Genomic DNA, 26330 nt, shown 5'->3' on the forward strand with positions numbered 1-26330 from the left:
CCCCAGTCAGGGCAGCCGCTCGTTCCCACAGACCCCGCACAGTGAGAGATTATAATAAATCTGAGAGTCTCACACCTTCACATGTGGCTCATATCATGGCTGTGCACTGTCAGGGGACCATATCCTTCTTCCAACAGTCAAAAAGCCTCTGACAACCTGCTGGAGGTTCTGTCCCAGACCCTTTCCTTTGGGAGCAGCTCTAAACTTTTCTGCTTTGCAAACGCGTTTGCGTTCCCAGCACTCCTCTTGAGAGATGCTGCGGTCACTAACTCACCAGGAGGCTGCTATTCTCCCTCTGCTTCCCACCCTCCCACTTGTCTCAGTATCTGCATTCATGCCTTTTTGGCCCTCCCTCGGCAGCGGGCGAGGAATAAAGCAGCGCTGGCTGAGCACGACGCAGGCTGCGCTGGGGATGCTGTGAGCCAGCGGAGGGAAGCCTGAATCACCAGCACCTCAAGGTGGGAGTGATAGATTTGTGCTGGGAGAAAGGGAGGACATCACACGTGCTTTTAGGAGTCAGGTGCTCACAGCCAGCCGGCGGTCGCTGGGAACTGGGCAATTCAGATCCTTTCTGTGCCTTTAAAGAGGGAGCTGAGAGCGATGGGGAGAAGAGGAGGGGCTCGTGGGAGCACGGAGGGATGCAGCATTAAGGCTCTGAGCCATATCTAAGGCTGAAGGATGCTGTTAGGGATGCATTCCTCTTGGAGAAAGCCCTTTTGGAGGAGCATCTCTGGTGGGATCCTATGGAGATGGAGAAACACTCAGCCTAGAAATGCCTAAGAATGAGCCTGGAAAGGCTCAGCTGGGACAGTAGGGTCACCGGCCCCTGCTGGGGAGGACTCCAGTGCTTCTGCTGGCATCAGCTGGGAGGGAGCCAATGAGGTCAGTGGGATCATCCTGGTTTATTCCCATCTGTTAATGCAACAAGCGGCAGAGCTGGTTTTGTCACTTGTGTTCAGGCTCCTTCTCTTCCTTCCCATTCCCCCACCAGCCTGCTCTTGCACCCAGACCCTGCACTGCCCGTTGGCAGCGAACACCGGCACCGCATGGCCAAGCCTCGGGCAGCGACCTGCTCCCGTGCTGCAAGGGACTCAGCTGGGATGGTTGAGGGCTTGATCACTTCAGCTTCACTTCTTGGAGACAGGTTCTTAGCCCTCCCTGAGCTGGTAATGTTGCTTTGCTCATCCAGCGAACACTACCAGAAAGGATGGCTGGCCAGCTTGGAAGTGTTGAGAGGAATAAAGTGAGAGTGAGAGTTGTGGTGAGGTCCACAGCCAATGTCCAGTGTCCTCAAGGAGAGGACTTGTGTCTTCGGGGCTGTCAAACCAGGTCTAGTTTATTTATAAATGAGGCCAAGGGGTATCAGAAGGATCCTTGGTGCTCCTGAGAAGTGGTTGTTGCCTTAGAGAAAGCAGCACAAGGCGGGAGCACACAGTGACTCAAGGAAATGCCTGGGACAGAAGGTCCAGGTCTTGTTTGGACCTCGAGCCTGAGGTTTTTATTCCTGGGAGAATGGGGTGTGTGTGGACCAGTTCTGTGGATCTCAGTACAGAAAAACCCCTTTCCAGCCTCTCTGCTCTGAGCTTCTATTACAGAATCTAATTCAGGTATTAGTTTGGACTTTTTGGTAGTATCGGGGTGGACGGCATCTGGGCTCCTACCAGTGCCTCCTGAGATGCCCGGGAGGCAGGGCAGAAGGTGACTGCGTCCACTTCACAGCGATTTACAGATCAAGTGATGCACCCAAGGTGACAGAGCCCAATAGTCCATATGGGCCCTTTGCAGCCAAACCCAGGACGCTCCCAACACAACCTGCCCACAGGGTCGGACTGAACTGAACCCATCCTACGTGTGATACAGCACAGACCCTGTGACTGGGGCTGGCAGGGTGGCCACCCCAGATGTCCCCATGGGGGACGATGGGCTGGGAGGTGGTGGGGCCTCAGGGTGGGCTGTCCCCGTGGGCACAGCGGGGGAAGCGCAGCCTGAGGCAGACGGAAATGTTTAAGTAGTGCCTGCTGCATCCCGCAGCCCCGGCGCTGCTCTCGGCTCCGTTGCAGTCATTATCTGGGGAGCGGATGCTCAGGGCTCTATGGGGACCGCTAATGGGCCGATTCCATTGCAGCGGGATGACGCCACTGGGGTAAGCGTTAAGAGCTTCAGCTCCGGGAAGGCGAACGGCAGAGAGAGGGAGAGAGAGAGATGCGAATGGGCAGCGATAAATCCCTCCCTCCCTCCCATCCTCCACGCTGCCCCCATTCACAAGGAGCGCCGGGGACCAGCCTGCATTCACAAACCGGAGCCGGGCAGCCCTCCCGGGCTCTCCCTCGCTGCCCCCGCCGGCGGCCCAGCCCGGCCCCGCTCCCGCTCCCCGGGGCGCGGAGCACGGTCCGGCTGCGGGGCCGGGGGGGCGGGCGGTGCCCCGGCTCTATGCCTGCCGCCGGTCGCCCCTGAGCAGCCCCGCTCCGGGCCGCCCGGTACCCCGGGGCTGGCCCCGGCCGTGCTCGGGGCTCCGCGGGCGGATGGACCGGCGGAGGCGGCGGCGGCGGGGTGAGTCCGCCCGGAGCGGTGGCGGGACGGGGAGGGGACACGCGTGGGGTGTGCGCGGCGGGGCTGGGCGCTGGGCAGGGGGGTCTGCGTGGGCAGCGCGGGGCGGGGCGGGTGTAGACACGCGTGGGCTGTTTGCCGAGAGGACGGGGGACCCTGGACGGGCTGTGACTGTGCAGTGAAGCTGGGGGTCCATGCTTGTGCGGTGGGGTTGGGGTCCGGGACACGCGTCGAGTGTACGGGGTGAGTCTGGGTGTGGGTCAGAGTCACGCGTGGGCTGTGTGCACAGCGGGGTTGGGGCGTCCTGAACACGAACGGGTGCTCGGAGGTCCTGGAAATGCGTGGGCTGTGAGCACGGTGGGGCTGGGGGCTGCGGGCCGGATCCGGATCCGAGTCACGCGTGGGCTGTGTTGCAGGGAGGGCTGGAGGAGCCAGCACGCGGCAGGGCTGCGCACGGGGGGCTGCAGCCCGGCTCCGCGCCACGCGTGGGCTGCGGGCAGAGAGGGGCTGGGGATCAGCCTCCTGCCACCGACCCGCTCCACCCCGCAGCACCCGGGACAGGGTGAGGGGGTCCCTCCGGAGGGAAAAAGCCTTTTTCTCCCACCTGGAAGCCCTGTGCAGCTCATCTCCAGCTTGAAGCCACCTCCACGCTGTAAATCATTTGCTTTTACGATCCCTCCTCTGGCCCATTATCACACGAACTTTATATGTTTGGGGCTGGTGGCGGCCATAAAGCTCGCCCGGTTTCCAGGGCTGGCATGCCTGCCTGGCAGGCAGGGTGTGAGGAGGAGGAGGCTGGGGACAGGCTGCCCTGGTCTCCGCCAGGTGGGTAGATAGGCAGGGGGCGGGTGCAGCAGTGCCTTGGGGATGGTCAGGCTCTTGAGGGCTGGGATACGCACTGGTTGCAGCCCTGGGATGGGGCTGGAGCAGGGAGGGCTGGGAGAGAATCGGGGACACTGGGCTCCCTCGGAGTGGCGGGGAGGAAGCAGGAGCAGGGTCCCAGCTCTGGTCATTCAGTTCCTCTTCTCCCCATCCCTCTGGACTGGAGGACCCTCAGATCCTCTGGCTCATGTACCCTTCGATCCCAGAGGGACCTTTGCCTCCCCTTGGCCAGCAAATCTGGGTCCGTGTCTAACCCCTATGCCTGAGGGTTTTGCAGGTCCAGGAGCATTCAGGCCCTGGTTCAGTGCTGGGGGGTCCTCCCAGGGCCTGTCTTGCCCAGGATACTGTGTCAAACCAAACCCTGGGCACGGATCCTAAGTGTCCGGGTTGCATCGCACTGCATGGCCTGATTGCCAGCTTCTCACACTGTCTGCTGTCCCCACAGCTCTGTTCCTCCTCATGGTGTCCCCTGTGCATCTCCTCCTTCCTAAGCATGGCTCATGGGTCTCCTTGTGTCTTCTGAGCTGCATAGAGGACTGGGTGTAGCTGTACTGGGTCTGCCCTTTAGCTGCTCTTTATCTACCACTTACACTCCCTCCATCACAGTGGGACCTTCTGCTGCCTCGGGTCACCCTCCTCTCCCTTTGGGTCACACCTTGGTTCAAGCCCCACACGGGAACATTGCCGGAGACTCGCTGGCTAAGTCCTAAAGCCCAAATGCTGCCAAATCCCTGCACACAGGCTAGAAGGGATGGACACCCAGATGTGAGCAGCTCCTCCCCAGGTTTAAATCAGCATCGTCCCCTGAACAATCCCACTCCAAGATGGGATCTGGGTCATGAGGGACGTAGGAACCTGCTGAGGCTGATTTCTGCTCACTCCTGCATGGTCTTAGCTGCAGGCTGAGATGTGTCCTATCTCTTCTGGGGTCCAGAGGGCTTCAGGTCAACAGCCTGTGCTATACTAAGACCTTCCAAGGTGAGGAGCTCAGTGGAGGCAGGTAACAGATCACAAAAGGGTGTTTTGCCTCTGTGGCCCATTCTCATCCTGGCGGCATGCTCACAAAACCTTCCCTGGGTCAGCTGTGCCCTCCTAATTTACCTTGGTATTTCTGTTAAACAAATCGGTGTCCAAATCAACTATGGGTGTCCTGGGAGAGCAACTCACTCACTGCCCGTGTCTCCCTGGATGGGGTGAGCATCTCACTTGAGATCACATGGAAGGGATGGCAAGTGGGCTCCATGCACAGGAAAAACCCAAATCTAAGCAGATCAGTTGCCTTTTCTTTCCGGGGAAGGGGGATGGGAGAGACCAGATCTTGCTTGAACAGTCAAAGTAAGTTGCCTTTGCTTTTCCCTGCTCTTCAAGGTCAGCCTAGCTAATGAAAATCAATCTTCCCTCTGCCTCTCTCTGCTGCATGAGCAGATTCTACCTGTGGCCCCTCACCTACTTGAAAGCTGCCGCTGGCCGCCTGGCCTGCTGACCATGTGCAACGCCGGCGGGGAGCTTCCTATTGAAACACAGTCTTCCTGCGGGCCCGGGCACCGTGACAATATCTGTGTCACTGAGGGATCACTCATCTGAGCTGCCAGAGGAGAATGGCTTTGTCCTGGGGAAGTTGGCTGTGCACGGAAAGCACGTATCCGATATTGAAATCTGGGCTGGAAGTGCAGGGGGGAAAGCTCTTCGCTGGGGTCTGGCATGCAACGAATGGCTTCTGTCCTCTGTGCGCGGTTTTTCTCTCCCTCCCTCCCTCCTAAGTGCCAAGCCCCGGCTCCATTGCAGACCCACTCCTGCCTGTCCCTTCGCCCAGCCCTGCGGAGGTTTCACCCAGACGCCAGTGGCAAAGTCTGGCAGCCCGGGGGTTTGGTGATGGTGCTAATGCCATGAGGTCAAAGCTGCCTGGGGGTGGGGGGAAGTTGTGGGACACAGGGATCCTCCCTGCCCCATCCCACAGCCCTCAGACGGCCCTGACCTTCCCTCTGGATGAAGCAGGCGCCGCTGCCAGCGCCGCAGACTCGGAAGTGCCATTTCCTGAAAACAAACAGCGTGGCAGCCTGGGTGCGAGGAGCAAGATGGGGCTTGCCTGCTGCAAAGTCTGCCTTCCCTGCTTCGCCCTGTGTTTGTGTCGGGGCTATAGAGAAACCTGCCCTTCTCAGTGTTTGTGACGGGGGTAAATGGGTTCCTGGGCTGCTGCTGCGTTGCACATGGGAAAACGGGACACTGCAGTGGGAACCGCTGGGACGTGGGGAGTCTGTGGGCTTGGCCCGTCCCTGACTGAGCGTGTGTCCCATTAGTTGAAATTTGTTGCTGATACTGCCTGAAATTATATGTGTTCAGGTGCCCTCCATCCCTGTGCCCCTGGTATGTAAAGGGTATGGTGCTGGGGTGTACTGGGAAGCCCCATAACAGAGTCTGCAGCTCCAGGGGAGGTGCTGTTCCCATTTCTGTCACTGGGTCTGGATAAGTCACAGCTTCATGTTTCCCCTCCTCTAGAGAGGGCTGTCACTTTCCCCTGGGGAAGGACAGGGAGGACAGATGAGGTCAATCAGTGCTGGCAAGGGGTGGGAAATCCTCTGGAAGGACACAAAAAACCTCAAAAGCACAGGTGGATGCTGTGTCCACCTGTTTCGAGGGACAGATCTTACAGCCCTTGCCACTTGGACATGTCCAGGCTAAGTCTCCCCAGGCACAGAAGTACTTTGAGTCTCATTATTGGAAACAACTTCATTAGGAGTTCTCCAACCAGTGTTTGCTTCCTGGTTTGTATGGATGGATCCATTACAAAATGTAACGCAAATGTTTTCTGTCTTCCTGCCCCATCCTTTAGGATTTTTAGATGTGCCCTGATGCCACAGGGTCTCCTTGCTCCTGGAAATGCAGCTCTCTTCCAGTGTGGCTGAACTCAGTCGTGACGAGACGATGGACCCACCCGCTGAGGACTTCCAGCAGGTCCTGTCCATTGACCAAATCCGCTCCATCCGTGCCAGCAACAACTACGTGGAGAGACCAGCTGTCTGCTTCCAGCAAGCCCGCTCCAACCCATCCCTGTCCCAGCCACCACACAAGCAAGAGTGGTCCCAGGACCGCCTGGTGTCTTCCACCTTCCAGGACCTGCACCGCAGCCACAGCCAACAGCACCAGATGCCACCTTTGCAGCAGCACATGAGCCATTCCAGCACAGCCAGCTCCGTCTCCCAAAGCACCACCGCCTCCGACCAGCGCCTCCTGAGCAGCCTCACGCCCTCCCACTCCGGGCACTCCCTCATCCGGACGCAGCCCCGGGCCGGTGAGCTGAAACCGGAGGAGTCGCCGCTGAAGGGGGTGGCGGAGAAGCCCACCCTCCACACCGGCCACCTCTTCATCTGTGAGGAGTGCGGGCGATGCAAGTGTGCCCGCTGCACGGCCGCCCGCAGCCTGCCCTCCTGCTGGCTCTGCAACCAGCGCTGCCTCTGCTCCCCCGAGAGCCTCCTCGACTATGGGACTTGCCTCTGCTGTGTCAAGGGTCTCTTCTACCACTGCTCCACCGATGACGAGGACACCTGCGCTGACGACCCCTGCTCCTGCGGGCCGGGGTCCTGCTGTGCCCGCTGGGCTGCCATGAGCTTCCTCTCTCTCCTCATGCCCTGCCTCTGCTGCTACTTTCCTACTCTGGGGTGCCTCAAACTTTGCCAGCGGGGTTATGACAACCTGAAACGACCTGGCTGCCGCTGCCAGAGCCACACCAATACGGTCTGCAGAAAGATCTCCTCCTCCAGCGGCACACCTTTCCCCAAGACGCTGGATAAGCCGGTATGACCCTCCTGGGGAGGAGAAGCAGGCTTTACTTCTCTTCCTCCTCCTCCTCTCCCCTCCATTCCCCTCCTCTCTCAGCTCCCTCTGCTCTGCAGCGCTCCCCGCTAATCACCATCAGCTCCTGGGAATGACATGGGTGAACTGGTGGTCCCTCAGCCGCTGGGAGTGGGAAGGCAGCCGGACGGCCAGAGGAGCTGGCACCAAGCTGGTGGGAAATGATGGTTTTGCACATGTGAGTGGAGGGACCAGGAGAGGCAGAGGGAGCTGCGGGTGCCCTCCCTGGCTGTGGCCCATGGGAAAGGGCCACCTGGAGGGTCCCTGGGGCTCGCTGTCAGAGGGTTTTAGGAGCTGGCACTGCCCCATGGTGTGGTCCTTCCCAATGAGGGGAAGAGGCAGGTCAACACATCCTCTCTGCAAGAGTCGTCCAGGAGCCAGACCTCCTTCTTTCTCTCTTTATCGCTCTCCAGCACTTTTCGTGGGTGGCCTCTCTACTCTCACATGGCTGTAGGTCCACTTTCCCCAAGGAGTCAGGGTGTGGCAGGGTCCCATCGGTGGCAGTGGCTTCCCTCTGGGCTTGGAAGCCGCTGGGAGAAGCAATTGAGCTTCAAAATGAGGTGGCATTGTATTTTTCTGTCTCAAAGAGGAAGGGAAGGTGTGGGAAGCTTTAGAAACCTTCTGGCAGAGGATGGAGCTATTGGAGGCAGCCTAGCCCACTCGCTTCTGCCCGACTGCAGTGAGGGAAAGGTCCCCTATGGGATTTAGCTGAGAACAAGCAGCTGGTTTGAAACTGCGATTCATTTCTCAATGCCTTGAAGGGCTGCCTCCAGGCCACAAACCCTGGTGGGGTGGGAGATGCCGCCCAGCTCCATTCCCCCACCGAGCAGATGCCACAGGCACTGGCTCTGTGCTTGAGCCCAAAGAGCCCCAGTCTGGTACCTTCCACCAGCACTGAATTCACTTTAGAAAAAATACCCCAAACCCAACTGTCAGCATCTGCCTTTCACACTGCTCTCGCTATCACCTCGTGCTGGTCCTGGGCGACTCCCCAGCGGGGACTTCTGCAGCTCCTGCTTTGGACTGGAGGGAAACAGAAAGCAGAAGGGGGTGTTGAAAGATGGGAGCCCCACCTTTCCTCCCTGCAGAAGCTGCCTGTGAGTCCTCACCTCGCTTTCCTTGGCCCACCCGTGTGTCACACCAACACCAGCATCACGCCGGCAGGCAAACCTGCTGGCACTGCTGAAGGGTGTTCTGCAATGGTGGCTGCCTGCGGCAAACCGCAGATGGGTCTGAACCAAGCCCCAGGGCTGGGCCGTCTGCAGACCAGGAGGAAACCTGAATCAGGGTCAGGGCTTCGTGGTTTACTTGCTGTGATAACAATAAGCCCAACTCGTTGCTGCGGCTGGGGGGAGGTACAGGAGTCAGCCCCATCTCCATTTGCCAACACAAGGCACCAGCTCTCAGTTGTGACCCCGCTGACATTGGCCAATTGGTCGGGGGAGTTTGGGGCCAGGATGATGTCCCGGTGCTCAGCTCTGCCTGCCTGTCCCGCCTCCGAAGTGTGTGTATTCAGAGGGAAGCAAATGGTTCCCCTGGAGAAATATATGCAACATGTCCCTTGGCGTCCTCCACAGCCCTGCCATCCAGGGCTCATCCATCACCTTCCCTCAGCCACCTCTTTATGTAGAGTTCTGTGGATCTATTTTTGTATATATAAATATAACGTTAGGATGGCTAGGTCTATTACTAATAATATTCATGATACTGCTGTGAATGGTGCCAGATGCAAGGTTTGGCTTCCTGGTACACTTGCACATGCTGGAAGGTGACTTCCCAGTCTGTTAATTGCTAATCCTAGACCTGTAGTTCCTGGGTAGTTGGGAGAGGGGTTTACAGGTTGCCCTGGGGGCCTCTGCTTTGCAGAGAGAAGGTTGGGATTAGTGCGGACTGTGGGATGAGGCAGGACATAGACTATCATGATGGGATTCCTCTTTCCATACATTTGCTATCTGAAAATTGCAGCTGATCCAAGCTCCCTCTGTTGCTGAGAAAAGCGGTTCCAGAGGGTGATTCATCTCACTTTGAAAACAGTATTCATTAAATTGTAGTCTGGTGGTGCCCGTCTCCCCTTGACACAAATGGGACCCAAACACTGAACTCCCAGTTCCTCATGGAAGGGAAGATGAATCCCATCCCTGGTGTGAAGTTTGTGCCTGGCCCACGTAACGGTCATGACCGAAATCCTCAGCCTGATTTCACCTAGAGCCTGAGCAGGGATGTAGAAAGATGCTTCCTCTGACCAAAGATGAAGAACCCACTTCCATAAGCTGTGGGGAATTCGGGATGATGCTCTGGGTTACAGTGAGGATCTCCTGGCATTGAAAAGGTAGAGGACCATGTCTGTGTGGTTTGCACATCCTTTGAGGCCAGCTCTGGACCCTGAAATCGTTTGGGTTTTCAGGCAATGACCTTCTTGGAGGATGCCCTGTAGTTGTGCGTACCCCTATAAGATCAGTCCATGTCTTTGTGGCAGCAGTTATAAAATATATTGCAATCATATTTATCCATATGCCAATAATTGCTTGGCTCCCTGCTTCTGAGCGATATTTGGGAGAGAGACTTCCACCAAGAGGCACTCTTCCTTTTGGACACTTGGTTCACTTTTCTATTGGTGCTGATTAAACTCCTTCTTCCCAAAAAATATAAAACTTTCTTTTAGAGAAAAAAGGTCCCATTTTCACTGAAGATTTGAGGAACTGTCTCACTTGAATGAGAATGTGAAATAGTTCATTGAAACTTTTTAAAGAAAACTAATGAACAGAATTTTCCAACTTGCTCTACTTTGATTTTTTTTCTCCTCCTTTTTAAATGAATCCTCCTTATAAATTTAGTTACCACCTCTGTATCTTTGCAACTCATTGCTTCCTCTCCTGATGGTGGAATGACTCAACATGAGAAGCTTCATCATTTTCACAGCCTCCGAAGTCATGCAAGCACAGAGTGACCTCCCCCAGGTGCGGGACCTGTAGGATGAGAAGATGGCTGTCCACATATCAGCTCCCCAGAGCCAGTTTTGCTTGGCACTCGCAGGGCGAGGCGGAGCCCTGCACTACTGTTGCAGCATATTTACCTTTGGTAATTGGTAGGAGGCCAGGACGCCTGCCAGTAGCCTTCTACCTAATGGGATTTTTCTGGGTCAGTGCGGAAGTCCCATTTCTACCAGGGAATCGTGCCATAGCCTGGGTGCAGGGCTGAGGAGTCCAGCCAGGTCTCTTGAATGTCTTATCTCCAAGAAATGACAGACCTGTGAGATATATTTTATGACATATAGAACATTTAAAAGGGAACCTGAGAGCAGGAGAGCCCCAGATGGGCACTGAAGCCTGCCAGACCAGCGCGAGGCTTTGGTTTGGCTGTGTTGAGGGCAAAAGGCAAAGCCACATACTTGCAGTTGCATGGACTAGAGAAGTTTAGAGCTGTGGGGCCCTACACTGCTTGTAGGGGCAGGTGGCTTCGCATGAGGTTACTGCTCCCCACTCCATCTGGGGGGGCCTCGGTGAGCTCCAATTCCTTGCTCTCCGCAGGAAGGACAGGTTAGGATTTGCCAAAAGCTGTCCAAAGAGGTCAGCTCTGGTTTGGCGATCCTGGGTGTCAGGAAGGCTGTGGCTAGCCTCCAATCATGTTTTTTTTCCAAGCTTTTTCTCGCATCTTCAGACCAGATCCATCCTGCTCCTGCCCTGTCTCCGGCTGCCAGATCGTTTGGTTTCCCTGCAGAGAGGACTCCAATTTTGGTTGGGGTTGTGAGCCCCTTTCCTGCCCCACCCTGTAATGACTCAGATAACATCTGCTCCAGATGTTTGTTTGCAGCTGCTTGTCCTGGCAGTTTGGGTTTCTCTCTGTCCTGACGTGTCTTTTTTGGTTTTCTTTTGAGAGAGTCACGTGTTGAGTCCTCTGTTTTCCCTGTCACCCTGTGATATGACAAGGATGGAGCCACTTCGCAAGGGAACACTTCTCTGTGTTGTGTCCCTACCGGTTCTGGGCTCCTTTGCCAGGAAACGTGCAGGGCTGTAGGGCAGATTTAGACAGGGAAAGAGGGACTCAGGTGCCAAAGGAGGAGGAGGCAGGAGCTACTGAGCAGGACCTGAGCTCCCCCTGCTCTGCTCCCCATGCAGGCACCTCCTCTTCCCACCCAGACCAACAAAGCTCCATCCACACTAGAGCTCCTGCTGGTATTTGCTTTCTTCAAGGCCTCCCTTGGTCCCAATCCTCTCCTTCCCTACTGGCAAATGTGATCAGTCCCAGCACCGGTCAGGAGGGGTCACTGGGGACGAAGGTGAAGTCTCCCATCCCACCCTCCTTGTGGAAGGGCAGAAGTGGTCCTTGGGCTGCTCTTCACACATCCCTGAGAAACATTAGTGCCAGCTAAGTACCTCAAAGAATGGGGGAGGAAACTCTTTGGGACTCTGCTCTCAGATTCCCATAAAATCCCATTCAGTTCACTCTTCCTCATCCCCACGTGTGAACCCAATGGCTGGTGGTCAAGTGTCATCGACCAAAAGCTGTCAAAGCACAGATTAACAGTTTATGAACAGGTGCTTTAGTAAAATAAGGAGGGATGAGCAGAGGCGTGAGAGGAACTGCTGCAAGGTTTGCATGACTGACCTGCACAGGGAAAGAACACACCATGCCCCAAACTTGCTGTTTCTACCACCCGCTTTGTTAGTTTTCTATCTCTGGCCCTTGGGTGTTTCAAGGCTGGAGAAAGCTGGGAGGTCTTCAGATATTGGAAGGTTCTCATTTTTGTCATCAGCATATGAGGAAAGTAGATAAGGGATGTGCCTCCATCCCAAAGCCCATTCTTGGTCTTTAATGGGATCCAGTTCAGGCTTGTGTCCTTCCAGAAGGCAGCAGAACCCAGACCTGCAGGATGCTTGCAGCAGCTGGAGGCTGCTGGTTGGCATCTGGTCCATGTGGCCAAACCAGAGATGTGATGTCTTTGGGCTCCGTCTGCTTCAGGGTATTTCTCAGTGAGCATTGGGATCTCTTGCAAATTCTTTCTCTCAGAGCGCAGGTAGGGAGCTTGCGCAGATGAGATCTGTTGTCCTGCTTGGGGTGATGTTGCAGAAGAATCCCCTGGAGACATAAGCCAGGGAGGCTGAATGGTCCTTTTGCAGGGGGACTGCAGGCAAGAGGGACACTGGATGGGTGGGAAGGGATCACGAGCCTCTGTGGGAGTGCCGGCAAGGGGAAGCCATGCGAGGTCTCTTGCTGGGTCTCTCTCCTGCTGCACCTTCCCGCAGCACCCCAAAGGGCTTCAGCATGAGCAGGACCGAACCCACCCTCTTGAGCTGGCCTGGGCTTTGGGAGAGGAGGTTTCTCACACCCTCTGTCCCAACAGCAGCACCAGCTGAGAGGTGTATGGTTGTCCTGGAGTGGTCACAGACCCAACAGAGCCCCTTTCCTCCCTCCTCTTCCCCTCTGCCCATCCTTTCCCAGCGGTTCCCTCAGGCCTTCACGATGCTCTGCGGACGGGCAGTGGCTCTACAGCCTCCTGCCTCCCCAGGTGTCCTCAGCACAAAGTTCTCCTTAGAAGATGGATCACACTTGGCTTCAAAGGAGAGTCTCATACCAGGAACCAAACCCTCTAATTCTCCATTTAATTGGTACAAAGGCATTCTGTACAGTGTATAAAGAGATCCCTCCCCTGGCTGTCTTTATTTAGGTTCCTTTCTATAAGGTATAATATATGTTTATAACCTGATGGCTGTTTTTTGACAATAGTCTTGTACCTTTTAAGGGAAAAAAATAAAAAACCAAAGTATTTATTTGAAAAGTTTATTTTAAAGATAAGAAAAAAATAACCTATTTATTTTAATGCACCCTCTTCTGTTTGGTTTTCTTCTCTTGCAAAGCTGATAACTGTTACTGAACCACTGCTGAGGTGAAAGAAGTAATTCTATGAGTGGCTTCACAAGCCCACTTAGAGCAACTATTCAATAAAAATATATATTAATTTTGAATGTGATCTCATTCTTGTCTTTGTGATAGCCAGGGTATGACTCAGAGTCCTGCTTCGGCGGGACTTTTACCGGCTGCGGGGTGCTGGGCGGCTGGGCTTGCGCTGACATGGGCTTGTGGGGTCACTCTTCGCTCCATGAGATCTCCCCTGGTAGCCCTCTCCTGACACTTGAAGAAAACCTCAAAAATCTCAGCGTGTGCTTCCCTGCTGCAGCTGTCCCAGATCCTTGAGAAAGATTAGGCTCCTGTAGCAAAGGGCAGGAGCAAATAGGGAGGAACTGAGGTGAGAAGTCCCTAAGATGTGGGGGATTTCAGTCACTCCCCAGACATTCCAACACATTCCCCAAGCTTCTTCCACTGCCAGAAGAGATGGGGTGATGCCACAGGGCAATGGACATCTTCCACAGGAGGAGCTGCAGTTTGGACACGGCTGTCTCTCCCCACCAACTGCAGAAGGTGCCTCAGTGATGTGTTTAGCCCCAAAAGGATGAATCTGGGCCATAGCACCAGCAGTTGCTGAACCAGGCTGGTGCCTCTGATCTCTCTGTGCATATTACAGGCCAGTGTTTCATGTGCTTCTGTATGTACAGAACCCAGTAGCTTCTTGGCTTAGGGGTGCCTTCTGTTCACCCAAAGCTCTTCTTTCACAAAGATGGTTGATCTTCATTCAAGCACTTCCAGAGTGTGAAGATCTTTCACGTAGATTCAGTGGCTAATGAATCCCATGGTTGTGGCACCTTTCCTATTCCCGTTTGAATCTGTTTGCTTCAGCTTCTAGCACTTGACTCTGGCTGAACATGTTTCCCCTAGCTGCATGAGTCCTTTCCTTTCGTAGGATGGTTTTGCTAGGCTAGACCTGTGCTCAAGAGCCCTCTCAACCTTTGCACTTTATTCAAAACATGCATCCTCTGTGTCTCTCACCATAAAGCCTTTCCTCAGGCTGTTTTACTGGTTTTGGAGTCCTGTTTGTACCATTGCTGGTATCAGAGCACGCTTTCCAAAAAATGTTCCAATGCCTCAACCACAGTGTTCAGTATCTGCCTCAGGGTTGTGGAGTACAGATGTGAGTCCAATCCCTGCTGTGACTCACTCTTCACAGAAGATGACTTTAGGCCTTTTGTCACACATTGGATCTTTTCAGTGCCAAAGTCCCTTTTTCTTGGACACAGCCAACCGGTTTCATTCCTAGATGCACAGCCTTCTTTAACTATATTAGAGACCTTTTGGTTTGTGTAGTACCACCTTCCCAAGCCTTCCCTGTCCTCATCAATTCATGCCAACAAATCTTACTGGCATCTGTAGATATTTATCAGCTGTGGTCTTGTAGAGGAAGGCTGAAGGAGAGCTCAGGAGCTAAGCTGTAATGTCAAGTTAGAAGAGAAGCAGGGGTAGGTGGCCTACAGACCACGATGATCTGAGAAAGATGTTAATTGCTTGCTTAGATATTTTCCTTCTCCTGTGTAAAGAAAGTCATTATGGTCCCAGGAATCACAAAAAGTGACAGTAGTTGGGCTTTCTCCTAAGATTAGGGTGATTCTTAAAATTGCACATCTTTTCTGGTTTGCATCCTTGTGAAGATCAAGTAGAAACTCCTCTGGCTCAAGCATATCATGGCACAGAGCACAAGGGCCCCAGACAAGATGATGGTAGCACCAGGTCACAGTCACATAGCTGTATCAGCTGGGTAGTTGAGTCACTCTTGCTGGTTTAGCTAAAATAATAAGCCACTTTTTCTTGGCTAAGACAGCTAGATGTTCTTCAGAGCTGAAATGGCCTGTAGCATGTTGTCCTGGGACCAACATGGCCAGAGCAAGCTCAGCTCCATGAAACTCTCCCTTAGAGGCAGACAAGGTTGTCCAGAAGTGGATTTCCATCCTTTTGGTGTCGAAATCTTCCCTTGCTTTCAGGGGGAACAAAGTTAGGCCAAGCTCAAATCCCTCTGATGATGTCCAGGTGTGATCCAACCCTCTGTCTGTGCTGGAAACCCACAAGAAGCTGTGTCCCTCACCAGCCTGGGAAGGGTGCCTGGTGTGTTCCAGGAGAGCAAGGGTAGGTGTTTGCAGCCGAGAGGTTGGCTGTCTAGACAGTGGAAAGAAACAAGCTCTCTGAAGCACTCATTCATCTCTTCCTAAGATGGCTAAATAGGTCAGATGACTCATGCCCTAAAAGTGCCTATTTCTCTTAGCTGACTACAAAGGAGGAAGGAGCTCTCGACAGCCCTCCATGCCGAAGACATCTGAAGGTAATGGATCTGAACTCAGCTGCTGTGGAGGTTTCGGCAGGTCAGCAGGGGAATTCAGCCTGCCTGGAGGATCCAAATTGTTGCTTCATCAGTGACTTCATCAGTGATGGTGATGAGCAGATGAAGGAATAATTAAATGCCAGCTATTTTTTAACTCACACTGAAGGTGCATATAGGAACCTGGGCATATAGAGCTGGATAGGACCAGACAGAAGATCAAATCTACTTCCCTGTTGTCACCATAGGTTGTGGGGACCACGGAGCAGAAGTTTAGGCTGGAAGGATTTGTGGAATGGCTTCTCTCCAACCATAAACACTTCCTCACTTGGCCATAGTAATCCTCCATGTAGGGCTGAGAGCAGCTTATTGCTCTGCAGGCGTCTGACCACTGCTCTGGCCTGAAAAAGCTAATGCTGCTCTGGTCTGGGCAGATTCAAGAGCACAGTCTGATGTTGCCCATGGCATCTGCCTTGCCTACCACTGTTCAGAGCTGCTCAGATCCCTGGAGGGATCATAGGTCTGGGATTCACCTGGAGCAGTGAAGGGCTGGGTGTGAGGGCAGCTGGGAGCCCTTGAAATAGCCCAAATAAGAAATAACACCTGCAAAAGGTTCACCCACGCTGTGACTGCAGCCCTGAGGGCGCAGGGGGACAAGAGGGTCTCTATGACCCCAGTGAGGACAAAGTGCCACAGTCCTTTTGCAAAATAGAGAATTTGCTTAGAAGCACCCAGAAACACGTGCAATTTATGGAGCTGTCCTGATATGACAGACCCATGCTTTGGCCCTGCAAAACATCACAAGATTGGCTTAAAAATCAAGATGCAGCTCACAGCAGATTCTTGTTTTTCGTTGCTTCTTTTGGAGGCTGACTGAGTCATGCTCACAAGCCTCTTTTGCCAGACACCAGGGCTAGCAGCTTCGCTGAAATAATTAAATGAGCATGAAGATTCTCATGTGAGCCCAGGAGCCAGCAGTTCAACTGGTGCCACAGACATCACAGTCTGTGGATCAGGAGTCAGACTGGACACCCCAGACACATGTCAAAGAGCACAGAAAACTGCCATGTGAAGGAAGGATCTTAAACTGGGGATGATGCACAAAATGCAGGAGGGACAGGAGGACCATCTTCCAATTTTAGTGGAGTCACTGACATGCTCTTTCCTCTGGACACCTCACCCCTTCCCCAGACTTTGTCCTTGGCAGCTACTGAGTGCTGATGCAGCAACCTGTAGGGCTGCTTCCTGGGGTTACTACCAGACCCCCACAAGCACAACCAGCAATGTCTCAGGCCCTGGCTCTGCAGCCAATTGCATTTTAAAGGTCTCCACTTGTGTCAGAAGAAGTAGTGCTTTCCCCTGGCTGGAGAGCTCCTCGCCTTGGCACTCCCATGCATCCTTCATCTCCATGTTTCTGGTGCTTGGGAAGTGACTGAGGTTGAGGATATTTCTTCCAGGCATTTTCTGAGCAAAATTTTTTCCTGAAATGAAAGTCAAACTCCAAATTCTGCTGTGTAGCTTCTAAAGGATTTGTTTCCTGTATCCACTTCCCCTGTGCCTTGCTGTTATTCGTAAGGACATTTGCATGAAACAGTAGGATCTCAGTCTTTTGATGTGCAATTATCATCTGCAGAAATGACTAATCAATTAAGGACAGTCACTACCAGGATTTCTATTTATTTCTTTCTCATTGAAACCAGAGCAAATGTGCCCTTTTTCACAGGAAAATGCTGGGGGTTTTTTTTCCATCCGTCGCTGCTGAAAACTTCCCAATGGATCTGAAAATTACGTCATGCTCTTCTTGGTCCCTGCTGTTGTCACCATAAGCACTGATCTGGCTGTGCTGCTGACAGTGAGCAGGCAGACAAGCAAGCCCATGTCACTAGCCCTGCCAGCTCAGTGGTGCCAGCGGGAGTGGGGACATGCCAGGAATGACTCAGATCACACTTGGAGAGCAGCTCAGACAGGTAAAAAGGTGCCCAGAAGTGTAAGCAAGCATGAAGATACTTCATCTGAAAGGTGGTGCACCATGAGAAGGTTCAGCTAGAGGAGAGCCTAGACTTAAACTGCAGGTCTGGACTTCCCCTAAGCATAGGAGAATTTAGATTTGAAGGGTTCAGCCCATCTTTAATCACAAAGCACTGCAGGGGATTCTCTGGCAAGAGGCAGGAGGGCCGGATTGTCTCTCCCAGACACATTTGGTGACATGGGTGTCTCCTCCTGTTGGAAGTGTCCCGATTTCTCTGCATGATGCTGTCTGTCTCAGCAGTTGTCCCCACTCTGTTACAGGGAGCCGGGATCGGGGTGGGCATAGACAGGTGGGCAGGAGCCAGCAGCCAGCTCTGGCTGGGCTGCAGAGAGAGCAGGGGCTGGGCAGTGGGGAGGAGCTGCTGGAGGGGCACAGCACGGTGTTGGTGTCACTGGAAAGGAGAAAAAGAGCAAAAGCAGAGTGCACAGAGGGAATGAGATGAGCCCTGAGACTGCCAGCACAAACCGCCTACCCTAATGCTCGTCAAGACAGGACTCCTGTGCTCTGATGACTTTAGGGTGTCCCTGGTCTGGACCTATGGGTGCACCTCCAAGGGGACAGTGCTGTCCCAGATGAAAGGGTGACCACGACTCTTGACACAGGTTCCGCAGTAGGAAACCGAGGCATCTCTATGTGTGCACATAGCATGGGGCAAGTGAAATGAGGGTCCGGGAGGTCCTGAATCCCACCCTCATCCTGACTGCTCTGCCTGAGAGAGTTCTCCACAAAAGGAGAGAAACATTCCTCCTGGCCAGGAATGCCCCTGGTCCGGTTCACTCCATGAACATGGACACCCAAACTGGCCCATTAGTCAGCAGCTGAGGAGGAAAATGAACTTCATTCAGTGCAATCAGCCAAGGGACAGAGGAGATCCAGGGGCCTTGCACTTGCCACCTAGTAAATAATGACAGCAAGATGCACTTGGGAAGGAGGATGCAGGAAACCTTCGCAGCTGAGCATGCTGTGCACTGCCGCTGCCCCAGCTTATCATTGTCATGAGCATCCTGAGGAGCAGAGGGGAGGCTCTCACCCTAAAGATGGGGTTTCTCTCCCTGCTCACACCATTGCTGCTCCCACAATCTCTGTGTGACCCGGGCAGGGGTCACAAAGTTGAGGGTGGCCCAGAAGATGAGAACGAGATGAAACTGAAAGAGAAGCAGAGTTGTTTTGTAACAGCCTGTCCCTGGGGAGGGATCACACCGCACTGGAGAAGTGCCTCCGGAGAGGTGCGGCAGGCACGGAGGTGACCAAATGAATTGACACCAGGCAATTCTCACTGGAGCTAAAGAGACAAAGTAATTGAAAATAAATGAAGGAACATGACACCTGGCTGGCAGATCAGTTATCTATAGCGTACCTTTCCTGAAATAACTGCCTCCTGAACATCATATGCTAAGGCAAAACCAAGGAGATGCACATATAAAATAGGCCACTCCAGCAGGGAACTGAAGGCCCCTTTATTTTTAATCGAAGCTGTCAGAAGGGTTAATTAGATGGTGCAAAGCAGTGCCCTCAGTCTGGGGTATCAGCTCCCCTTGCCACCAAGGGGTACTGTGCACTAAGTATAAGATGCCCCACCGTTCTTGTCCTTGGGCAAACACTTGGGTCATAGACCAATGCAAGTGGGACCTTTCCTGGCTCTCCAGCCTCCGAGAGAAACCCAGACACCCTGGGCAGAACCAGGATGGGGTGCTCTCACCCCACAGGGCTTTGGGTAATTAGAGTAAGGGGGGAGTCATCAGCTCATCTAAGCCCAAATATGCCCCCAAAAGTCCTCTCAGAGGGTCATATACAAGCCACTGACCCCAAACTGGCAGTCTGCAAGGATCGTCCAAAAGTGCTTTTATTCCTGACGGGACAAAGCTTTTGTCCTGCAGATCCTGGCATGGACTGTGCCTCCCTCTGCAGACAGGTGGAATCACAGGTGAGGAGAAGGGAAAGTCTGGGTGGGACTGGTTTGGGCAGTTGTGCTAAAACTGGGAATTAAAGTCTTCAATCAGCAGCCAAAACCACACCAATCAAATCACCCTTCTGGCCCTTTCTAAGTGTCCTTATTGCTTGATATCAAGGGTGTGGGTTGATCACATCTTCCCCCTGCAGACACCTGGGAAACAGGAGATGCTCAGCACCTTGGGGAACCAGGTGGTTTAACAGGATTTGGCTGCCGAGATCAGAGCCTGGTGGCCCAGGCAATACATGGCTTGCACAGCGGTGGCCAATGGCATGGCCGTGCTCTGTCCTGCACCCCTTGGGGTCTGGTGCTTGTGTTGGGGAGTAGCTTTTTCCAGGCTATGGATATGGCACTGGGTATGACCTCTGCCCAGGGGAAACAGCCTCCACCCAAGGGAAACAGCATCTTCGTGTGTTGCATATGACACACACCATCAGCCTGGCCCTGCCACATGGTCCCTGGCAGCCTTGCTCTGCCAGGACGCAGCACCGAACGCCAAGGGGACAGGGGACACAGCGGCAAATGGAGAAGATCCCACAGGTAGCTGCCCATTCCCAAGGGAACAGTTTTGGCTTAGATTTAACTGCCGGGTTTTCCTCCCTGATGAAGTGAAGCTGGGTTAAATCTCTGTTTGGAAGCAGCACCATCATAAGGAGACACCACGAGCTTTTCCCTCCTCATCTGTTCTTCTCCTTGTTAAAAAAATGAAATCAGCCAGGGCAGAAAGCAGGTGCCTGTACCTTTTGCACAGAGAAAAGGAGGAAAAAACCCCCAAATGACCAAGTGGCAGGTCTGTGCCTGAAAAAAGAGTGGCTTTCAAATACAGTGGCCCTTGACAAATGTGCCCTAAGAAGGCACGGCTCACACAGCCCCTCAGTTGGCGGGGCTGAGGGATTCCCACCGCTGTGCCTGCAATGTGGGGTGCAAGGCAGGGGCGTGTACCCCAGCTGTGGATCGCAGCACCTTCCTAGGGACTGTTTTCTCTGGGGCAGAGGCTTGGCCATGCAAGAGGCTGAGCTTCGGAGGAGAGAAATCAGGTGCCCCTCTTGCAAAGCAGCAACCTTGCTGCCAGGGCTACTCTCTGCAAGCTGAGCAATTTTTAATGGGTTCCTCCATTACAAGGGAGACTGAGACTTTGCACCCCCAAAACACCCCGCCTGTCTGAAAGGGACAGGCATGAACAATTCCTTTCTTATACCAAGATGTGCTGCTGATCTTTCTAGTTTACCTTTTCAGGCATCCTGATTTTGAGCGGTTATCTTGCTCACTTTCATTAAATGAGACAGAGGACTCGACAGGCAGCCAGGAGCTCTGGTGTCCCAGCTGGACTAAATTTCATGAAAAGAAAGCAAGAAAGAAAGCAGGAAAGAAAGGCTTTCCCTCCCTCTCCAACAAATGCAGCCGAAATCTCGTAATGAAAACATGGTCAACACTGTGCTCTGCCCTCTGCCCTTTACGGTGCAGGTTGCAAGGTCACAGAGATGTGGTCCCCCGGTATTGATCAGGACTCTTTTGGGCTGGCATATGGCACCAGGTTTCAAAGGCCGAGCAGCTAAAAAAGAATTAAGTGGGGGCAAAGAGTGGAACATACCAGATTGAACTCCTGACACTCAAGGGTCAAAGATCACTGGAGATAAAGGGGGTGCTGGAACAGCCTGTGCAATGTCAAAAATAAATAAGCATTAAAAATCTAACACCCCCCAATGCTCGGGCTAAAAGCCCACCGTCTTTCAGAGGGAAAGAAATGGCCTGGATGAGTCTGACATGCTAGAGAATAACTAACATGGAAAATGCCCTTGTTTGTACCTAGGGAATGAGTGCAAGCGTACCTTACCTGGAGAGCGCATCTATGGACTTACTACCTGGTATTTTGTGGGGTTTTGCTGTCCTTTTGAATATTCTTCAGCTCCTCAACGACAGGAAGACCAACTTCAGAAAGAAAGGGAGGGAGGCAGGTATCTAGAAGACAAACAGGACATCCAGCACCTCTGCCTGTGCAGGAGCATCACTTCTTAGCTGGCAAGGTGACTGGAAGCAGCAGCTTCAGCAGTCCATGCTCCAGAGCAGGAAGACATGGAAGAAGTGTAAGAGTCCAAAGAGAACTAGAAATTGAAGCTTGTATCAGACTTTTTTTCCTCTACTATCAACCACTGTGTTCAAAGCATCAAGCCAATAGGCAGTGTATATGGCCAGGGGCATGTAAGGAGGTTCTGAGGACAAAGAACCAGGTTCTGCTCCCTTCTGTCAGTTGGTCCTTGTGTTAGCAGGCACCAGACATGAAATGTGGTGCAAAAGTGACCATCGTGGTAAGTAAATCAACAGTTTCAGCTATAAAGCTCATGGGACACTGTCTGGGTTACATCCTAGTGAAGACTGTGGGTTTGGTACAACATTGAGGGTCTCTTCCTAGAGTCAGCTGGTTGCTTTTCTCCTCACCTTACAATGCATTGCAAATATCAACTCCTGAGCTACCTTCAAAGCAGAAAACTCCATCGTGGCTCTTTGTTCAGGTCCCCAAACAGGGACAGACTCCTGAGAGAAGGAGAGGGTGTGAGTCCCAGTCACTTTCCTTTTCTGTAGCAGTGTTTCCTGGTTTTCATGCCCGTACCTCTGCTGACTCCTTGCAGTGTCTGGTAGGACATGGGTCCTCAACTCTAGACATGTGCTAAAGGAGGCATTAGCTGTTTGGTCTCAGAGTAATAGGAGACTGCCAGAAATCCAGCAAAAGACAAGGGAATCTATGGAGTATTTCTGTGCTGGGTGGAGGCTGGTTTAGAGTTCATCGGTGCCTCTTTCCAAGCATGTTTCAGACCTTGCACAGGAGCAGGGGCACTTTGTAGGATCTGCCATTCTTTGGGCAGCTCCACTAGCAGTGCAGACCTCATGCGAGGGATCTTATCAGTGTGCAGCTGTATGGCCCATCAGGAAGGACGAATCTCCTCTCTGAAGCCGAGACTCAGTGAAAGACGAAACAAAGAGAGGATGTGTGAGTTTGTAGGAATTTCTGCAGCTATCACAGGACCTTACGAGGCACATCCATGCCGCCTATTTTGAGCCTACATTTGTCTTGCAGACCAGACTCACCATAGCCTTCGCTGGAGCCCTCAGCCCCATGCTGGGGGCTCTGGGGAGGGACCGACCCAGAGTGCATTCAGTATGTCATGGAAAGCCAAGCTGCAGTCTGGATGAGCTGGTAGTAGGCAGGGCTGGGAAGGCAGCAGACACCTCAAGTTTTGTCTTCCTGCATGTGTTGTGGATGCTTTAAGTCCAAGCCACAGCAGGTTGAAGAACTTAAACCTGATTTTCAAGTTCCTTCATCGTCTCTGCATGCAATGCCAACCTCTCTGGTCTCCAGAGTTGTACTGAGGGTGAAAGGTACACAGCTTGGAGGAAAAAGGCATGAAATGGAAGAAGACTCTCAGTTAATGGACTTATTCAGGGCATCCTGTGGTTGTTTCAGTTCTTCCCAGTGTTGTGATGCTCCATGGGAAGCCACATGGTAAAGCTGCATCTTTGTCCCTCGCTTCTGTCAGGGCCATCTAAGAGATTAACAAACCACATCGTGCCCTCATCTCCATCTTTACTAAATCCCCCCCCAAAATCTCTAGTGTTCAGTGCTGAGAGTCTGTGGCTCTTTGAACAAATTAGTGAGCTTGTTTTCCCGTCTGATTTTCATTGCCTCCTTCTCTTCTTTTGTTCTCCTGGAGCCTTTCATACCAAGCCAAGGTGCTCTATCTTCTTCCCCAGCCCTGCCTGCAGGGACACGCTCTGCTCTGTTATTTAATATGTCTCCTCTGTTTGGTTCCTGATAAAATTAATTGCTTGGTGTGGTATGCAGCAGGGCTGGGTGTGCTTCCAAACACAGACTATGCATTCAGAGTCTGGTCACCATGCAGTTCCACCAAAACACTCCCATCATGGACACTGAAGCACCTGGCCGTGAATATCCATGAGCAATTTCTCAAAATTTCCTCTCTGAGCATTTTTAGTTTTGTACTGAGAACAAGGACCTGCCATGATGCTGATCACCTTACAAATATTTTCATTTCCCTGGTTGTCAGGGTTAAAACCCTTCAAAATTTGAGTGGGCTGAGAGGTAGCTCAGCAACTGAAGAGAGTAGCTGAATACTTGGAGGAATGTGAAAGTGCCTGGCTGTGGAGCCCAGTAGCTCATCTAGACGGTTATGCTACATCATCTACCCTCTCTACTGACCTCTCAGGTTTACCAGACAGGGTAGGCAGGATGGGATTTTGTGGCCTCATATGTTTCTTCTACATCTGTGTAGGTGGAATACTCTAAATGGCATATTATCCCTTCCACACTGTACTTCCCCCTGGATTTGTACTTTTCATGAATGCTAGAAAATGTGTTCTAGAACTGCTGTATGATGAGCAGTCAATCCTTAAAAATGCTGCCTTCTTTTTTTTTTCATTTTTTCTTGGTGAATTTAGTACCAGATGGCAGCCTTACAGCCCAGAGAATGAAGTGCTCCATAATTGACAGCATAACATGACTAGCAGCAGTGAAATCTTCCTCCCCTCTCTTCCACCACCGAGGCTCTGATGGTGCAGAGTGAATAATTTAACATCTATCTCTCATTCAGCAAACACTGCTCGTGAGCTGTGTGTGGATAATTTTTATTAACTGGACGGCTGGATGCAATTTTCCAGCAAACCTTGTGTGCAAACAAATTGTAGCTGACTGCTGGGTAAGTGCCAGTGCTTATGACTGTCTACTGGTACGGAGAGATGAGATGCCCACATCCTGTTACACCATCTCCTCTGCTCGTGAGCTGTTTCCCAAGCCCGCAAGTAACTTCGCTGGTGAACAATCATGGTTTCATATCAGAGAGACTGTTTTCAGCAAGACACATGTTTATGACTTTTTTTTTTTTTTAATTCCCTGGGAACACTTGAACAAAATCACACTGCCCAGCCTGTAAAAGCCATTGCGGATATTGCTGATTGGACTCATGGGATCTGACCAAGAAAAACATTTATGAACCCTTTTGTTTTTGCACAATTTGTCCATTTCTGCCTCATTCCAACACCAGGGTGACTGTGTTAGGAGGTGAGAGTGGCATCTGGTGTCGTTGGGAGCCTTACGTTGTCATCTGCTGTCAGCAGGAGAAGTTGTGGCCATGCGGGGACCGCACTGGAATTACAGTAGTGGTTGAAGCCGGCCAGATGCTGCTAGCCAGAGACAGTCTGCATTGGTTGCAGGTGAATTGCTGGTTTTGTCGTTGCCCCTTGCACACCAGTTTTTGCCTTGCAACCTGCTGCAGATCCCAGCAGATGACTGCCAGTAGGGATGAAAGGTCCTGCTAGCTGCTGTCCCCACTTGCGGACAGATGTTGCAGCTAGTCTGAGGTTTTCCAGAGCCTTGTGCTTTAGTGGTGGCACATCTAGATGTCTGTTGGGAAGTGTGATGGATATGAATCCTGCAGTGGGCAGGTAAGAAAACTCTAAGTTTGTTGGACAGGTGCCTGGAACATTAGGCTGTTATTGGAACATGAGGCTTTTATGGTAAGTAATTGTAATGTTACTGGGCGTTTTCCTTAAATAGTCTGCCACACTCCCATATGCTGGCAGCTGATGCTGAAGGGAGAGGTGTGTGTGAGTCCAAAAAAAAGGAAGGCGAAGTGCTTTTGTTCAGATGTGATGTAAAATGGAGATCTGGGGCAGCCGTGCTGATGAAAGGCTCTCTGGCTCTTTTCCTGAGCAGGGGATGTGTGTCCCTGCTGCCCGGGACTCTGTCCAGCTTGGATAGTTCTTTTCCAACTCTCTACAAGTTCCTGTGTGCTCACAGATGGATGTGGTATTCTTCTCCTCTTCCTGCCCTCAGTCAGAGCAGGGGAGCACTTGAAGAGATGCAGAAGATTGCAGTCCGTTCAGCGGCGGCGATGTGTTGAGGGCAGAGAGCTTGTTTTTAGCAGGAGTGGAAAATGCCACAGCGTTAAGTCAGATCCGGAATGTGCCAATGCTCATCCTCATGGATGGCTGCACAGCTCCAAAAAGTCCATGCTTGAGAAGCCCTTGTGGTGCTCAGAGACCACCAGTGCTTGGTCATTCCTGGCAACTTTGTAAGTAAGTGTGGAGTTTTATACAGATGCAAGACCCCATGTCTCTCAAACTTTGAAATGCCTGCTTTACCCTGCTGTATTGTCCCAGTGATGTGGGATATGCACCTTCTACAGAGAAAATGATAACCAACACATCAGAAATGCATGCAAGAGTCCTGATTCACCTCTCCTCCTCCATGGAGCAACGTAATCCCAAATACTGAGTCTTTCTCAGTGCCCCTGGACATGATGGTCACCATGGAAAGACAAAGCTCTAGTCTGAAGCCCCTGTTGGTTTCTCCCCCCATCCTGGCCAGACTTCATGGCCAGATGGCCAAGTGCAGGACACCACGCTCTGTTCCTCCACCGTGATGCTGGGTCAGAGCTTGCCTGCGGTTGGCAGCTCATCTGGTCACCATTGCAGCTGTTGGCATCTTTGGAAAAGGTCAGCCCAGCTGCACGCCAATGGATATGTAAGAAGTGACCCTTTTGGCTCTTAGTGATGCAGCACTGGATACTATTGTCCCAAGTCCCAGCCAGGGGGAGACTTTTTGCAGCCTGGGAGCTGAATATGGGCATCTGAGGGGTTTGTGGCACTACATGTTGTGGAGGCTTCCAGGTCAGAACAGGCAGGGCTTTGAGATCAGCAATGATGTTGTGCCAATGTGATGTTCATCCTCTCCTGAGCACCTAAGGAAGAATAAGAGTATCCCCAGAGCTAGAACCAGCAAGAACAGCTGCAGCAACTAGGCCACCCTTGCTTGAAATAGCCCATGGGGCAGGATTAGCATCATTTCCCCTGAGGAGCAT

The 26330-nt window shown here is 52.5% G+C and overlaps 1 protein-coding gene across 6 annotated transcripts in view; it reads left to right on the forward strand.

Moving 5' to 3' along the window:
* Positions 1–419: 419 nt before the first annotated feature.
* SPRY3 (sprouty RTK signaling antagonist 3) overlaps positions 420–26330 on the forward strand; it is a 54106-nt gene continuing 28195 nt past the window's right edge. Inside the window, exons 1-3 of one of the 6 annotated variants that reach the window (XM_065643283.1) lie at positions 2197–2550; positions 6260–7221; positions 23911–23967. In XM_065643283.1, the coding sequence (XP_065499355.1) occupies positions 6307–7221; positions 23911–23943 (948 nt within the window). In that variant the 5' untranslated portion in view covers positions 2197–2550; positions 6260–6306 and the 3' untranslated portion in view covers positions 23944–23967. Of the gene's footprint in view, positions 459–818; positions 883–2194; positions 2551–2768; positions 2791–6259; positions 13206–23910; positions 23968–26330 lie in introns of those variants that run through there. The other 5 variants (XR_010606870.1, XR_010606871.1, XR_010606869.1 and 2 more) reach the window with 5 other exon arrangements.

Source organism: Caloenas nicobarica, chromosome 12, assembly GCF_036013445.1.
Source record: "Caloenas nicobarica isolate bCalNic1 chromosome 12, bCalNic1.hap1, whole genome shotgun sequence".
NCBI classification, from domain to species: Eukaryota; Metazoa; Chordata; class Aves; order Columbiformes; family Columbidae; genus Caloenas; species Caloenas nicobarica.